Genomic DNA, 18,349 nt, shown 5'->3' with positions numbered 1-18,349 from the left:
AAAAAAAAATTTTTTTTAAAAAAAAAAAAAAAAAAAAAAAAAAAAAACACCTCTAAAGGAGATTTAGCTATACATATACATATACATATAAAAAAAAAAATCTGGGTGAAAAACTCGAACTTATTTATCATCTAACAAACGGGTGATAGTTCAAATAGACAAGTAGATGAGATGAAGTTTTTTTTTAGGTCACTCGTCACTCGATTAAGTTTTTATGTTACTTTTTATGTAAACTTAATTGGGTCAACCCGGGAAACTTTTACAAGGGGGGCAAGGGAGAAAAGGGTAATTTAATTCTATTTATCAGATTAGTCTTCCCTATTCATCAGATCCATTTTGCAGCATAACCCAAATACTGGAACTACGGAGCTAGGGACTACTTAGTCCAATTCGATGATTCCGACATGTAAAGTGGTTGGGTGGAAGAGCTTCTCTAGAACCCTGCCACTTAAAAGAAAAAGAAAAAAAACCTATGATCGGAACTACCTGTATGGAGGGATAGAAATAATGGTCGACACTAGGGGCGTTGCTTGTAGACGGTGTCATGTGAACACTTGAATATATCCCAGGATGAAATTTAATACTTTCACATGTCAAGCGATGACGAGGCTAAATGGAAGAGAACGACTAAAAGCTCGCCCTTTACAGACGCGCCATTATTATCTTTCCATCATGACGTAGCAGTTGCGGTATTAGGGATGGACTAAGTTCACCAAGTCTAACCCATGTCAACTCTGGCTTTTGAATAAAACAAAGAGGGGCGTTACTTGTAGACGGTGTCATGTGAACACTTGAATATATCCCAGGATGAAATTTAATACATTCACATGTCAAGCGATGACGAGGCTAAATGGAAGAGAACGACTAAAAGCTTGCCCTTTACAGACGCTTGGTCATTATTATTCCTTCCATCATGACGTAGCACGTTGCGGTATTAAGGATGGACTAAGTTCACCAAGTCTAACCCATGTCAACTCTGGGTTTTGAATAAAACAAAAGACTAGTAACTTGACAAAGAAATAAATAAAAATAGAACCCAAGTTTAATATTTAACGAAAAGAAAGCACCCACTTATCCTGGGAAAATAATCAAGCACTTTCTAGGATTATATTTTTTTAAATTTATTAATTTTCTAGCCACGTCAAGAATTTTAGCTATCGAAATATCCATTACTTCACGTCAAGAACTAGAAGCTTGACTAGTAACACGAGACTGACTACTGACATCCTGCCGGTGGTAATGTTAGTCATGAAGTTGCCTTTGACTTAAAGGTAGAGGAGGAGGAAGAGAAGAAGGAAGAGGAGGTGGTGGAAGAGGACGAAGAGGGAGGAGAAGAAGGAGTAGGAGGAGGAGGAAGAGGAGGAGAAGAAAGGAATAAGTGGTGGAGAAGGAAGGAATGAGAGGTGGAAAAGAAGGAGGAGAAGACTAGTAACTTGACAAAGAAATAAATAAAAATAGAACCCAAGTTTAATATTTAACGAAAAGAAAGCACCCACTTATCCTGGGAAAACAATCAAGCACTTTCTAGGATTATATTTTTTAAATTTATTAATTTTCTAGCCACGTCAAGAATTTTAGCTATCGAAATATCCATCACTTCACGTCAAGAACTAAAAGCTTGACTAGTAACACGATACTGACTACTGACATCCTGCCGGTGGTAATATTAGTCATGAAGTTGCCTTTGACTTAAAGGTAGAGGAGGAGGAAGAGAAGAAGGAAGAGGAGGTGGTGGAAGAGGACGAAGAGGGAGGAGAAGAAAAGGAGAAGGAGTAGGAGGAGGAGGAAGAGGAGGAGGAGAAGGAGTAGGAGGAGGAGGAAGAGGAGGAGAAGAAAGGAATAAGTGGTGGAGAAGGAAGGAATGAGAGGTGGAAAAGAAGGAGGAGAAAGTGGGCGTCCAACTATTGTCTGCACATCAATCAAAAAACCCGAGGCGCTTTTGTTGGGCCAAAATAACTCGTGAAGTGCCCGATGTCGAGTGCCTTAGAAATTTGTTTATTCAGAAGAGAGGGAGATTTTTCAAAAATTGAATACCTAAGTGGGTAGGTACCAGTAAAATTTTGCTTCCGGGAATACTGGGAGCATAAAAATTGAAAAAGTATTGTACTTTTTTGGGATCAACCCCCCATATTTTGATATATTTTGGGCAATAAAATAATGAAGTAAACTCATAAATAAACACAATAATATGTATATGTAGGTACCGAAGTACATATGTGTACCAATGTACCATCCCACTAAAATCTAAAGTCTGAATGATGATACACCATTATTCACACTTAAGTCACTAACATAGGTGAAGCATGTGTAAAATTATAAATATAACAAAAATAACATTATGTTTCGATGATCATGTGGAACAAAATCGTGTGAAATATACGTAACAGTGATGAGTGTTGCTAATGCAGATAATGAGCTGTCTCGTGAAATCAATGTCCAGAGAAGAGACAATACCTATATGAATATATCTTGCCGAATTCATTACGCTAGTTATTGCACATGAGTCAATATGTGACATCCAGTCAACCAACAACTAGGATGCTTATTAGGATAAAGTTTAAGCAATAATAAAAAGAATACATTATATTTTGGAAATAGAAGAATTTATTAAGATGAGAAACAGAGGAAGGCTCAGAGAGACCTCACACAGGGTCTGAGACAAATCTGCAGGAAATCATCTGGGTAACATTGGTTGTGATTCTCATATATCTAAACACACTGAGCGTGATAAATTGCATAATTTGAACCAAGGAATAGAATAAAATGCGTAGATCTACTCTGTCTAGATATGCGTAAAAGATGTTAAAATGTTGTGGTAATTTGAAATGACAGACTTATCGAATAAAAGAAGAGAAGTATGGGTATTGAGTAAAGAAAAGTTTCAACGCTATTGATATGGAATTTAAAAGTGTGGATATAATGATCAAATCCTCAGTCTGAAGAGGGCGATCAAGTCAAATAATTCTAGACTACAACACCTACGAGTAGTAATGAAAGAACAATGAAAAATGCTGAGATCAGCTCCCTCAAGGGAGCTTTCCAATTGAGAAATGTAGTTTCTAAGGAATCTACACTCCAGAATAATGTATTTCTATTAATTCTATGTGGAATCTGTGTGACAAGGGCATACAATAATATCACACTGATCACAACTGATTCGGAGAAATGTAACAGATTCTTCAGAAACTACAAAAAACTTTAAAGAACAAATTTGCTTGAGTGAAAAATCAAAAAGGAAGCAAAGAGGTGCTCAAAATGATCTACAACCCGTTTTGGGGGCTCCTAAGTTAATCACCTGTCCCTTGGATTTATTGGTTTGTCCGTTCAGTCTGGTTGGAGCCCCGGGAACTTTACGCCATGGCCTTTGCTGTCGGGGCCTTGGACCACACTGTAAACATGACATCATATTAAAAAGAAACACTTTTCCTGCATGACCATGGCTATTCTTTTATTAAATTATGTTACTACCAGCTACGTCCTAAGTTAATCACCTGTCCCTTGGATTTATTGGTTTGTCCGTTCAGTCTGGTTGGAGCCCCGGGAACTTTACGCCATGGCCTTTGCTGTCGGGGCCTTGGACCACACTGTAAACATGACATCATATTAAAAAGAAACACTTTTCCTGCATGACCATGGCTATTCTTGTATTAAATTATGTTACTACCAGCTACAACCAAATTTCAAGTCTCTAGCTCATACCGTTCCCGATATATTGTTAAATTACACCGAAAACCGCCAAAAAGCGGTAAAATGCTGCCAACCGTTGCACCGATCTCAACCAAAAGTTTCATGTCGAATCCTTGTCACATTTGACATCTACATACAAAATTTCAAGTCTCTAGCTCTTACCGTTCTCGAGATATTTTGTTTACAGACAGACACACACACACACACGGAGTCACGGACCAATGGTTGAAACTTTGGATTTAGGCTCTAGGGACCTCAAAACGTGTTTTGGCAACACACACACACGGAGTCACGGACCAATGGTTGAAACTTTGGATTTAGGCTCTAGGGACCTCAAAACGTGTTTTGGCAAAAAAAAAAACTGACCATCGATATTTTGACCCGATTACATTAATTTCCTTCCTATAGGATAAGGAAAGTAAAAATGGTGTTTTGGATAGCAACTTAACTTTAAGAGCTTTAGGCCGGGATTTGTAGATTGAATTTGAATATTCTTGGTACTTCGTAATATGAAAATAAATTCTTTCCTACCCATTTTGTTGAAGATCAAGTTTCCAAAGAGCTGAAAAAATGTAGACATAATATGTCCCATATCGCATACATATATATAACAAACTGTATTCGTCAACTACAATAGTTTTTACAGAAATTTCGGTAGTCACTTCCGAGTGGTGTAATGATGGGAATCAAACCAAGGACTTCCAGGTTCTATGTCACGGTTTCTGATCTTAGGTACCTCGAATTCACTTTCTACAGAGGTGTGTTCAGAAGTCGTTTTGTTACTGTCAAATTAGAAGTTGGATATATGTATGTACAAGGGAGCAGTTAGAATGGCAAATTATCACTAAACTCATCATGAGTTCCTGAGCATTGAGCAAGTTATGGCCTTACAAGAGAACTAAGGTTACTTGAACAGCCAGTGGTCGAGCAAGTTTTACCCAATAAAAATGGCTCGTTTATCCAGTTTAAAAGGAAATTAGAAAGTAGGGTGGAACATTAAAACTAAGTAATAAAGAGTAGAATAAAGCCCAATAGGCCTCCATTACCTAATAGTCAGTCAATTAGAAAACGGTCTGACGTGGTATATCTGAACGTATCCTCCAAATAACAGTACTAATGATAATGACTATGGTCAATCACATCTACATCTCCAATGATAACAACAATGAAAATAATGAAACAAAAAAACAATTTCACAGATTTGTTCCGCGAAGTGGAGACGAGAAAAAATTGTGGAAGAGTAGGCAATAGACAAGAACAACTACATGGGCAATATGCAGGATTTCAGGATGCTACATTGCTACCTTGCTATCAGAATAGGGAAGATAGAAGAAATGATAGAGATAGGAAGAAACACATGAGGAAATTAAAGCACAATGTTGCTGAAACCAACCAAACCGAACAACCAAAAGGAACGAATGAAATTTACCTTAAAATAACCCTTTGTTGGACGCCACTGTAATTAAAATAATAATAACTCTGTAGAAGATGGTGTACTCTTTATTCAGGGAGCTCATTTGCAAAACCCGAAACCGAGATTATTATTCAATGTTGAAGGTATAGACCAGCTACGGGTTACATACTTTTGTCATTTCCGTTTTCCACATTGTTTTCTAAATTGTCATCTATAGTTTTGAATTCTTGGAGCTTGTTCTTTTCATTTTCGTTCCCATTAACAATTCCACTCGCCCCATTAGTGTCATCACAATGTTTCGCCACAATGGTATGCTCGTATAATTTACGATCCTTTGCCATTGCCATCGCGTGGTGTTATTACATCCATGTTAATATTTAGAATAATTATTTATTTAGATTTAAACTTGGCAGCAAAGTTAACAAGTTCATTACAATGCTTGGTTAATGGATGAGGGTGGGCGGGGACATTGGCTGTATCGAGAGTCTTTGTTAACCCATAGTGTACGAAGTTGTTTCAAGTCATCCATTATAATCGGCTACTCAAGTCCGGAGAAAACCCAGGAAAAAACGTATCTTTTCCCCTACCTGTGCCAATCGGCCTTGGTGGTAAAATAGTTAAAGCATCCCAATAGACAAATAGGGAAGCGCGGGTTTGAATTAGGCAGAGGTGGCACATTCAATATCAATTTATTTGACATCATAATTATTTATTGGCATTGGATTTTTAATTTCCTACATCTCAATGAGAAACTATTGATTCTCGATCTAGTGTAGTCTAAAGCTAGAACATTCATCTGTAGCTCGTAGCAGTTCATTATGGAACCAATTTTATCCCAGCTGTATAGTAAGAAAGCAACACGAGTACAGCTACAGAGCTTGTTCCCAGTTACAAAGTAAGCTGGTACAGTAACGTTTAGTCCATACTAATACAGAGGAACACAAGTACAGTAAACAAGCATATCCAGTAGCTAGGCTTGGACACATCCTCTAGCGCTAGAGCGACTCAAATACTGGTTCCATACAGATCATTTCAAACATGAGCAGATACTAGATTGACGGATTTTGCTACCAACCAGGCAGGAGCTGGGTTCAAAGCCCCCAGTACCGATCAGTGTACCGTGCAATGGGGGGAGTGAAGAGAATAGGCACATTGCTTGCTCTTCGCATCTGAGCAAGCAAAGCTCTGAACATGGAATGATTTTATTGATTCGTTGTTTTACATGGCCCTATGGCCACAACTATTTATGGAAGTCATGTTTTAATTGCAACTAATAAATTCAACGGCTGGAATGAATTCAATGGCTCTGCAGACATAGGATAGAATTTACCTACATAGGTACAGGGTACAGTACATATTGCATATTGAGAGGGATAGATTTGTAATAACGGCATAAAGTTGATGATAATGCCCTCATATTAAGTTCATATACTTAGGTATTAAAAAATTAAATAAAAAATACGTTGAACCTACTCATGAAAACAAACAGCTGGAACAACCTTCGCTACAAAGCCCTCCGTGAAAATCAAGAGCAAACAAGAAAAAAACCTGCCTGCAGATTCACTGTTCCATGATGATTACATCGTGAACGCTTTAATTAGAGAGAATTTCGCGATTCATTATGCAATTTGGTATGCTCAATCAACTTAGCTTCGGAGAGATGTAATATGTCCAATAAGGCAAAAACAATCATAGAGGAGGAAATGTCTAGATTGAGAGAATCTTGCAAGGACAACTTTACAACTTTCTATCTAGAACAGGATCCTCAGATGTTAACTAATATTAAACATACTACTTATTGGGGTTCAGTCAGCCTCGTCAGAATGATTGAAGAGCTTGAAATCCCAATATAACGGTTAGCTGGTGTATCTGATATGAAAAAGTGTTAAGTGTATACATACCCCGAAGTCTTACTTTTCCTCCAAATGTCTTCAGCCTGAAATGCTCTTAGCTACTTACATGGTAGATTGGAAAACGAGTATTGTAAGTACTTGTATCTATCTAGATTTAAAGTCTTTATTACTGCTAAAATCAGCCTGGAAAAGTGAAGAACCTATTATGAGAGAAGATCATATTCCTGAGAGTATATTCATTATTCTTAGATAATAATACTATGAATCATGATATATTATGGTGCATCTTGCACATAACATCATGTAGGTGTGTACTGTCAACTGTCAGACTAAACCGTATGATATACTCTCCTGCTCCTGCTGTACAGGTAACTAATGCAGATCTCATTTGTAATTGTTAATCCTAATCGTAAGAGATAAGTGTGAAGCAGATAGGTATTATGCTGCAGACGATTATGTATGCACTGGCTGTCATGAGAACTTGAATCTAATATAATGTAATAATAATGTTTACATGAAAAGAAAGAAATTCTTTGCACTCTACATGGAGAAGAGTTCAAGGTAATTCAAACGTGGATTTAGCCTCCCTCTTCATGATCACAGGCAGAGTGCGCCTAGAGGCAGTAGAGGATAGTGTTAGTACTTTGTAGCACATTAAAATTGTATCGTGTTCTTGACTAATTTCAGCAAAGTATTGATGTGTTACTGAAAATTTCAGAAAAATCTGTTATTAAAGGAAATTCCGAACTTTCAAAACAAGATAAGTTATTGAGTGGTAATGGTTCAGCTCGGCAACTGTGGAACTGTGACACATTTTAGGACTGGAGAGGCTTCATAATAATAAAAAATTAAATAAAAAAGCAATAATAGTCCGTCCCATCATGTTTTTCTTCTTTTCTTATAGCATCGTTCGTTGTGTTGGAAGAACAGATATCAGAAAAACGTAAACATTTCACCACAAGCGTTTTATATAGAAAATTTCAGAAAACACAAAATAGCAAATGGTCTTGTTCACGTACTAAACTCGAAGCTGATGGCGTTAAGACATGCACGGATGCAATGGATATTAAGGATTTGGGGATGTTACAATCAGGTAAAATAAAACGATTGCAGTCACCACCACGACCTTTGTGTTAAAATGCAAAATGTATCAGGTCTAAATCAGTTTTTAGACGTTGGACTACGCGACCGAGGATGGGCTTGGTGTGGCTTATATTCAAAATAGTTAAGAAACCGATGAAACTCTAGCAGCAAAAGGAAACACTAACATCATAATGTAATTATTGTATGTTTTAGGAATTCTGGTCAGAAATTCAGCTCCAAGTCCAGCAGATGTTTCTTGGGCGATAAACGTGTGGTTCATATTATACTAGAATCACCTGGTAGTAGGTACTACTTAGTGGTACCTGAAGGCACCACCTGGTATCGTGGTAACCTGGCTCCCCTAGTAGTCTGACCTCCGTGTCTGAGGGGTTATATCACATGGACATGGGGTCAGCACTCCGGAAATCCCCGGTTCAAAAGTTGTGAATGACTGGGATTGTCGTTATACACAGGGCTAAGCTATGTTAGGCTTTGAAGTTGCCTTTGACTTAAAGGTAGAGGAGGAGGAAGAGAAGAAGGAAGAGGAGGTGGTGGAAGAGGACGAAGAGGGAGGAGAAGAAAAGGAGAAGGAGTAGGAGGAGGAGGAAGAGGAGGAGGAGAAGGAGTAGGAGGAGGAGGAAGAGGAGGAGAAGGAGTAGGAGGAGAAGAAAGGAATAAGTGGTGGAGAAGGGAGGAATGAGAGGTGGAAAAGAAGGAGGAGGAAGTGGGCGTCCAACTATTGTCTGCACATCAATCAAAAAACCCGAGGCGCTTTTGTTGGGCCAAAATAACTCGTGAAGTGCCCGATGTCGAGTGCCTTAGAAATTTGTTTATTCAGAAGAGAGGGAGATTTTTCAAAAATTGAATACCTAAGTGGGTACCAGTAAAATTTTGCTTCCGAGAATACTGGGAGCATAAAAATTGAAAAAGTGTTGTACTTTTTTGGGATCACCCCCCCCCCCCCTCCCTGAAATTGTCGCTTTTATCGCGTTAATGAACAGAACGTCAGAACAATTGACGAAACCCACTAACACGATATTCAAGAGATAAATTGGTTAAAGAATTAAATTATTTTGATATATTTTGGGCAATAAAATAATGAAGTAAACTCATAAATAAACACAATAATATGTATATGTAGGTACCGAAGTACATATGTGTACCAATGTACCATCCCACTAAAATCTAAAGTCTGAATGATGATACACCATTATTCACACTTAAGTCACTAACATAGGTGAAGCATGTGTAAAATTATAAATATAACAAAAATAACATTATGTTTCGATGATCATGTGGAACAAAATCGTGTGAAATATACGTAACAGTGATGAGTGTTGCTAATGCAGATAATGAGCTGTCTCGTGAAATCAATGTCAAGAGAAGAGACAATACATGAATATATCTTGCCGAATTCATTACGCTAGTTATTGCACATGAGTCAATATGTGACATCCAGTCAACCAACAACTAGGATGCTTATTAGGATAAAGTTTAAGCAATAATAAAAAGAATATAATATATTTTGGAAATAGAAGAATTTATTAAGATAGGAAACAGAGGAAGGCTCAGAGAGACCTCACACAGGGTCTGAGACATATCTGCAGGAAACTATCTGGGTAACATTGGTTGTGATTCTCATACCATATCTAAACACACTGAGTGTGATAAATTGCGTAGTTTGAACCAAGGAATAGAATAAAATGCGTGGATCTACTCTGTTTAGATATGCGTAAAAGATGTTAAAATGTTGTGGTAATTTGAAATGACAGACTTATCGAATAAAAGAAGAGAAGTATGGGTATTGAGTAAAGAAAAGTTTCAACGCTATTGATATGGAAGTTAAAAGTGTGGATATAATGATCAAATCCTCAGTCTGAAGAGGACGATCAAGTCAAATAATTCTAGACTACAACACCTACGAGTAGTAATGAAAGAACAATGAAAAATGCTGAGATCAGCTCCCTCGAGGGAGCTTTCGAATTTAGAAATGTAGTTTCTAAGGAACCTACACTCCAGAATAATGTATTTCTATTAATTCTATGTGGAATCTGTGTGACAAGGGCACACAATAATATCACACTGATCACAACTGATTCGGAGAAATGTAGGGTGCAATATCAATATCTTACCTCAGCGTTACTTCGGATGGGCATCCCAGCATTCCTGTACTTGTGAGCAGGTGTGGTGTTACTGGCAGTGGTGTTGTATTTGGAGAGGACGTCCTTATTCAGGTGTAACGCTCCAGGACTCTGCAAAACAGAAACAAAGGCACGATTAGACCATTATACAATTTATAGTCATTCGTTTTCAATATTCTGATAGGGATATCTTTTTCTACAGAGAGGAGTACCCTAATGTCTGAAATTCTGAATTTTAAATTGAAGATAAAAAACAATCTGTACTCATTCCCACTGATTTAAAAAAAAAAAACTCATTAAAAAACTGCATATTTTCCTCGTTAATGAAATTGGTTCCCTCTTACATCACCACTTTCTGCTCGGAGTAATTTTGGACCAAATTATCATTATTCAAACGGATAGGTACAAGTTACGGTCATAGTACCATGATTACATGACTGTATAATGTTGACAAGTCAGAACCTAGGATCATCTAAAAGTGGATAATTTCAATTTTGATGTTTAAATTGCGCTTGGTTTTGTGTACTTTCATTTCCGAGTAACCGAAACATGACAGAATTGATTCAATTGATTCAATATTCCCAAAGTCCTCGTCATCTGAGATAATTTTGAAAACGATTATACAAATACAGTGTGATTAACAAAATAGCAACAAACTCATGCTTTGGAACAACTTGTACACATATTGTAGCAACTTAACTTTAAGAGCTTTAGGCCGGGATTTGTAGATTGAATTTGAATATTCTTGGTACTTCGTAATATGAAAATAAATTCTTTCCTTTTCAGACAAACCGTTAACAAATTTTTAACGGCCAGCCCGGTTTTGAATAGCTCTCAATGAGCAGAACAAACCTGTGAAAACCGTTTACCTTTATCCCAAACCGTTCTCCGGAAAACTCTTTTGAATAATGGAAAATCTCAATTTTCCAGACAGTCCGTCGACAAATTTTTACCGGCCAGACCGGTTTTAAATAGCTCTTAATGAGCAGAACAAACCTGTGAAAACCGTTTGTCTTTATCCCAAACCGTTTTCCGGAAAACTCCGGAAAACCCTTTTGAAAAATGGAAAATCTCAATTTTCAGACAAACCGTTGACAAATTTTTAACGGCCAGCCCGGTTTTAAATAGCTCTCAATGAGAAGAACAAACCTGTGAAAACCGATTGTCTTTATCCCGAACCGTTTTCCGGAAAACTCCGGAAAACCCTTTTGTAAATGGAAAATCTCAATTTTCCAGACAAACCGTTGACAAATTTTTACCGGCCAGACCGGTTTTGAATAGCTCTCAATGAGCAGAACAAACCTGTGAAAACCGTTTGCCTTTATCCCAAACCGTTCTCCGGAAGAATTCTTTCCTACCCATTTTGTTGAAGATCAAGTTTCCAAAGAGCTGAAAAAATGTAGACATAATATGTCCCATATCGCATACATATACATAGGCGGTTCTTGCCTAAATTTTTGAGGGGGCTTGATTTTGAAGGTACACCTTCAAAATTTTGATTTAGCTTTATGTAAAAAAAATCTGGTGTGAACATCACACGACTTTCCTTATTCTATTGAATGATGCTTATTTGAGTATTATATTACCCTAACTTTTACCATATCTCTAACCGTTTAGTTGGTATAGCTGAAAACCGCCAAAAAATGGTCGAAATCCGTCCAAAAACGGTCAAAATATCGCCAACCGCAGCACCTATCTCAACCAAACTTTTTGAGTTGCGGAAGATGGTGTACTCTTTATTCAGGGAGCTCATTTGCAAAACCCGAAACCGAGATTATTATTCAATGTTGAAGGTATAGCACTATGTTAGGCTTGCAAAATAGAAGAAAGAAAATAGCTTTTATTTATTTATTTTTGCAAGTCTATCCTAGCCTAGCCCTGTGTATAACCACCACCTGAAGAGGCTGTCTGTTTCGCCTTAAGTAATTCATGATTCACACAGGGTGCAATATGAAGGTATAGCACTAAAACTAGCAAGGTACAAAGCATATTGAAGCCTGAAGGATACTAGAAACAAAATGTAGATGAATGGATGTTTCCCGATAAATTTGAAGCTGTACGGAAATCTATCAATATGTAAATATTGGAGGTACCTTTATCGGAACTCATAGTTTTAGAAAAGCTCAAAGCTCATTTTCCAAGTAGGTCCCGATACTCAGAGTATATTTAGAATGTTGAACACTATTAATATCCGGGATACCCCGGGATTCCAGGAACATTAGGTAACCAGGTGTTTCTGGATAAATTTTCCGTATAGAAATCTGTCTCAATGCACCTCTATGTAATGTACACCATTCGCAATTATCTATTTATGTAGCCATGAAATAATTAATTAAAAATAGTCAATAGAAAGACTCCGAGCTTTGCCAACAAATTTCCCGCAGAAAAAAATCCAATTGAAAAATAAAACGAGTTAACGATTCTCATTAAATGGTCAAAAGGGAAGGGAAGGAAGAGGAAGAGAGCACGGAACACAAGATAGGATAAAATAGAAGAAGAGAATAGAAGGAAAGCAGAAAGAGAACAAGAACATGAGGACCAAGTGAGATTTGCAGATAAGCATTCTCAGATCCAGCAGAACTCAAACTGAAGCAAGGTACAGAGTTTCTCCAGCGGCGAAAGGAATGTCTAAAGAGGGACAAGAGTCTATAAAACCACTTACTGTGTAATTTAATTAATAATTAAAGTTTGAGAACTGCTTTGCCGACTTACCTCAGCGTCAGCACTTTGATTGTTTTGCTGATGATATTGCTGCACCATGTTCACCAAGAAATAAACCACTGAGAAAATGGAATGGAATATGGCTCAGCCTCAGATAATTATGCGAATTGGTTCACACGAAGCAAAGTGTGGTCAGAAAAGTTCAAAATTAACGGACGAGACAAAACAGACAAAAGTAACTCTGACTTTGGTCTTTATTACGACGCGAGTACACGACAGATTCACACTTTCAACTCGTTAACATGATCCTAATCGTTCAAAAAGGTCAAACATACAGAACGCAAAAAGGAAACTGCCAATTTCTTGTCTCACGTGTGATAAAAATGAGGGGTTTTGAGGAACAATGATGTTTATAGTTTTCTCGATACGAAACAATGAAGTTTATTCAATAAGTGAAGTTTATTGAGAAACCAGTAAGACACAGCTGTTATACACAGGTAATATCAGGAAATATTTGGGAGCGACGAGCCACTTCCGAGTAGAGCACAAACTGAAATGACTCTCCAGGATAAGTCACAAGGCATCCTAACCGAGGAAATTTCGGAAACGTGCACAGGGACAAGCGAACGAAAACACATGGGAAATAGAAATGGAAAACACCCGTGTCTATTTTTACCTGCTTTCCGTGCCAGGCAACGTGAGAAATCTGAACGCTTGTTATGCTGAGAGCTCAAGATGAAACCCTACAACCGCAAGAGGGTAGATATCGTGACCCGTGACCCCGGGGGCCTCAACGTGATCCGGGCATCTCAAGAGACATCTGGCCAAATCAGGTGACCATACGGCGTGACTCACCACCATTGACGTCAGACCAAACTTTCTGTAACTATCAGGTGAACAATTCATAGGACCACAATCCTTCTACTGACACTCCAATGCCGTCTTCCTAGTAAGTTGGCAAGAATCGAGAGACAAAACCTTTGGTAAATATTGTGATAAGGCCAATCAGTCATAATCGCGGTTTCCTTGATTTAATCTGGTGGTAAAGGCCCTGACCCTTGTGATGAGAGGAAGTTCACTTACACCTACTGCTACGAAATCGGGGATCAGAATACTAAGGACATTGCCATGACGTTGAGATGTACTCAACTGCACAGACCAGTTTTCTCGTCGCACGTATACATTTGACCATATTGAGCATTTCTTGTAATTAATTAATCATGGGATGCTATGCAAAACTCATGACTCCTTCCTTAGATGGCTCTTACCACAGTAAATTTATGCACGCTATATGCCGTAGTTGTGTAAAATTTCCACGGAAGAAAATGTTCAAAACTGAAAGTCATGAGTCTTCCTATAAAAGGCATTCTTCGAACTTTGTACTCCATCTACCTAACTTCCTAGAATTTTCAATGGCCGTGATGGTATACATAAGTACAAAAATTGTTGAGTGATTAGGAGTTAAAAGCTCTGCCCACTTTGATTTAACTCTGTATCAACAATATCAACATCCACCGTTATTTACGGAAGTTTAGTTTCAAAGAATCCTCACCAAATCCCCGGACATGAGGATGTTTTACACGGAAAATCGGAAATTCTCCGAAAACTAAAAGCACACTTCAACGTCATAATAGGTAACTTTATGCATTTAGTCAGACGAAACCACAATATAGGTAAGCTTGGGTAAATCCGTTCCTTTCTCGGAAAAGCAGTGAACTTTGAATTGTTCTTGAACGGCGTGAATTCCAAATAATAGAAGATAAGCAATTATAATCACCGACTGAGAGAATCGAATAGAATATTGCCGAAATATTCGTATTATTTTGCACGCTAAGCACCAAGGCCATGCGTGATTAGTGATTACCGAAAAATAAAATATTTGAATAATATCTATTCAAAGGGAACACTAATACACTACCTCATCTACCCTTATTAGGCCATTCGACAGTATTTCACACCCGCACATTGTTAACAAAGTTTCGGATCTTTCTGTTATTTACCAATCAAGTAATTCTCCATTTGATGCCTTCCAGTGAGCAAGATCTCCTTGCGGCAAATAAGAGGGCAATCTACGTCTCAAACTTCAGGGGAAGAAAGATTTGATGAGAAAGAAGATGACACGGAAAGTAAGTAAGTGAGCAAGAACCGTGTGGCGTGTGGCCTATTGAAGATATTAAATCCCAAGGCCAAAGATATTCGTCTTGCCCAAACGATCACAGGACATGGATCCAATATGAATGCCAGAGATACGTTATGGCCAGAGCCAGAGCCCATAGACAGGATATCCGACCATCAAGTACGTGACCATAGGCATGTCACTCATCCTACTGACGCAACACAATACATAGTGGTATTGGGGTAAACATAATGTGTTATCGCACACACGTTTTTGAAGATATAGGAGCGTTGTTAACACACTTCCGTTAACACACCGAATGCTCTACCAAAAACCAGTGGTAACTATTGTCTTCTAAGGATCTATACTAGACAACCTTTTTACTACAGGCTGGGTATAATTCTGCGTCGTGAGAGAAGAAAAGAGCGAAACACTGTCAATATTGAGAAATGAATATTGCATCATCACGAGTAGAATTCACCTATTGGTATGAAATCCTTGGGTTTTATTAAGACGAGCTTTGATAAGACAAAGTAAATGCTGTAAATAATAGTGGATGCTGGTAGCGTTTTCGACATTCCATGACAAACAAGTGAAAGATAAAGATAACATTCCACGATAACTGCAACTGCAAACATGGACCATTGGCCACTAGCCTCACCCACTAGTTCTCACAACACCTCCTCGCCATACTGTAGAAGGACATGACTGACATAATAAAGCAAATAGTATCAATACAATGACACATTGAAACAAAACCGTAAGAAGGTCTAAGCTTGGGTTTGGTGAAGCCCACCTTCTGCACCTCATACATGGCATATGACTCAAGACATTGCAGTGACCTTACACTTAACTCGAGACTTGGGTGAAAGTGAGGACTTAGCTAGCAGGTAAAAGATGGATGTAATCCTAGACCAGTGTTTCCCAACCTTTTCTCTACGATCGCCCCCTTTCAGAATTTGTACAGATTATCGGAACTGTGATCCCCCCCCCCAACATAACCCAACATGTTTATGTTGGGGGGATCACAGGGCGATCACACGGAAAAAAGACAGACAATGTTTTATTTCTTTATTTATTTTAAACATATCTGATCATGTTTTTTTTTTTTACTTTTGAGCTTCATGGTTAATGGCTCCCTTGGGCCTGGTGAGCTTTACAGGGGCTGGTTATGTCAGTCGCAAGTCTCCCCTCTTAACAATGCTCAGCCTATTTCTCAGCTTCGTTTTCAAGTTGCCAAAATGCAAGTTTTTACAATAATTATTTTTTCACTGTCAACACTCAACTTCTGTGATTAGAAAGATAAAAACTAAACCGCATTACCGCACGCGTCAGCAGAGCTGAATGAAACCAGGATCTCGGGATTGCTCGGCAAAACTCGGACGCACGTGCAATATTTTTCTCTCTCTCTCCTCTTCGGATTTATTTTTTAAGACTAAAATAACTAAGTAGGTGTAGGTAGGTACTTACTTACATGTTTGCCCCTAGATAGCCATCGCCCCCTTTATCGCTCCTTTTATTGATCGCCCCCTAAGGCTTCATCGCCCCCATGAAAATCTCCATCGCCCCCAAGGGGGCGATATCGCCCAGGTTGGGAAACACTGTCCTAGACTATTACTCAGTAAACTCGTTGTGTTAATGTTTCATTCAGGGGGAGGTGTTTGCAAACGCTATAAAAGTATATAGGTACAGTAATGCATAGAATCATAGAATAAGTAATTCGATAAGTTATCTTGGAACTCCTATCTACGTCTTGATCCAAGGATTTCTATCGATATCTTAAATTTACATATTTGATAAACACTTCAACAGCAAATGCTTTTAAGACTAATAATGGTAATGTTAAACAATTACTTTGCCATGTTTGTCTCTTTCCTGGTTAAATTCATTTCCTTATGAGGTGAGTTTTGACTAAGTTTCCCTGAATGAAAGATATATCCCTGATTTCCTAAATGACAATGTTAGCCTTTACTCTAATGGAACTTCTGATTTCTTTCCAGTTCCAGGATATCAAAAGTACACTTTGACACTTTTTGCCTCAATTTAATCGGTAGCAAATAGGGGAGAAATGAAGGAAACTAAAATATCATAGACAACTGTGGAAACCTAACCTACATGCTCATATAAAATTTGAACAAAATAAGAGGAAATAATCTTGCTGACGACAGGGGGAGGGGCAAAGGGAAATGAAATGAAAACTAGTCAAGCACATAACTCTCGCCAATTTTGGTGTCCTGGGAAATCGCAGGGGGTTTTATCCACTGAGGCGGCAAAGCTTGATGTTTTATACTTCGAATTCTCTCGTTCCTAATAAAACCACGACGAAAGTTGATGAATATATTTCAGTGAAGACTTGTAAATGCAAGGAGTTCTCGCATTCTGATTGGTTCTTTCATTTTGGGTCGATGACTCCTTGCTGCCATATTCAAATGGATAAGGTAGATGTTTTATACTTCGAATTCTCTCGTTCCTAATAAAACCACGACGAAAGTTGATGAATATATTTCAGTGAAGACTTGTAAGAAACTAGGAAGTGATTTAGAATACTGAGGTAGAGTGAGAGTGAGGTGATACAATAAATTAGGTCAAAGATGGCATAAAACTACTTATCTGGGGTTGGGTCCAAGATGACAGTCTATACGTAGAGCACAAAAAAGGTAATGAAACCAAATGCTAATAAACACCGCTGTAAATTGTACCTTAAGCATAAAATTATAAATATTGATGATAGCATATAACACGCAATAATAATAATATAAAAAGGTGCTTAAATGGGCAATGTAAAAAAGGAAACAATGATAAAAGGAAGCTATAAAAGGAGCATAAAATAAAGGACGATGCGTGAAAAAAAGAGAAATTCAACACTGTAAATAAAGAAAAAAAGGTTGATAAGGGTGGAGAAGACTTAACCTTCGGCATTGGGAAGTTTATAAAGAACAAAAGTTTGCTCCTAATGAAAATTCAATGAATTTCTATAGCAACAAACACCACCTCCCAGAGGCAATGAACAAAATGGGGCTCAAGTTATAAAATATGTATGTACTAGTGGAAAAAAAAGGAAGACAATATTTGAATTTCTTTGCTTCTCTCCAGGCAACAGGTGGCGAAGAAGATTTTCTCTATTTTTGTTGTTTGACAGTTCATAGAAAAAATGCTTTCAACTTCAACATCAAAAATTCATATAACTTTCAAGTTTTTATGAATTTCCAGTTGCATTCGAGAAAGACTGGTGAAACTTGTTGAGCCTAGGCAGAATATTTTTGATGCAAGAGTCAAACAAACCCTTTCGAGGGAGAAAAAGATGAGTACTTCCCATTATGAAAAGCAATACATATGCTAAACACCCTAGAAGTGGAAGCAATCTGTAAGGAATGACGTCATTGTCAAGTTTTCA

General features: G+C 37.9%; 1 protein-coding gene across 1 annotated transcript in view; it reads right to left on the bottom strand.

Annotated features, from left to right (window-relative positions):
• Window positions 1-18,349, bottom strand: part of LOC103512838 (dual specificity tyrosine-phosphorylation-regulated kinase 2-like) — a 61,563-nt gene that overhangs the window by 13,892 nt on the left and 29,322 nt on the right. Inside the window, exon 3 of the mRNA XM_026826209.1 lies at window positions 10,170-10,289. Within this exon, the coding sequence (XP_026682010.1) occupies window positions 10,170-10,289 (120 nt within the window). The remainder of the gene's footprint in view (window positions 1-10,169; window positions 10,290-18,349) is intronic.

This window comes from Diaphorina citri, unplaced genomic scaffold, assembly GCF_000475195.1.
Source record: "Diaphorina citri unplaced genomic scaffold, Diaci psyllid genome assembly version 1.1 scaffold891, whole genome shotgun sequence".
In the NCBI taxonomy this organism is placed as follows: domain Eukaryota; kingdom Metazoa; phylum Arthropoda; class Insecta; order Hemiptera; family Psyllidae; genus Diaphorina; species Diaphorina citri.
Note: the sequence above shows the minus strand (reverse complement) of the source record. Positions and strands in the feature narration are given on the sequence as shown.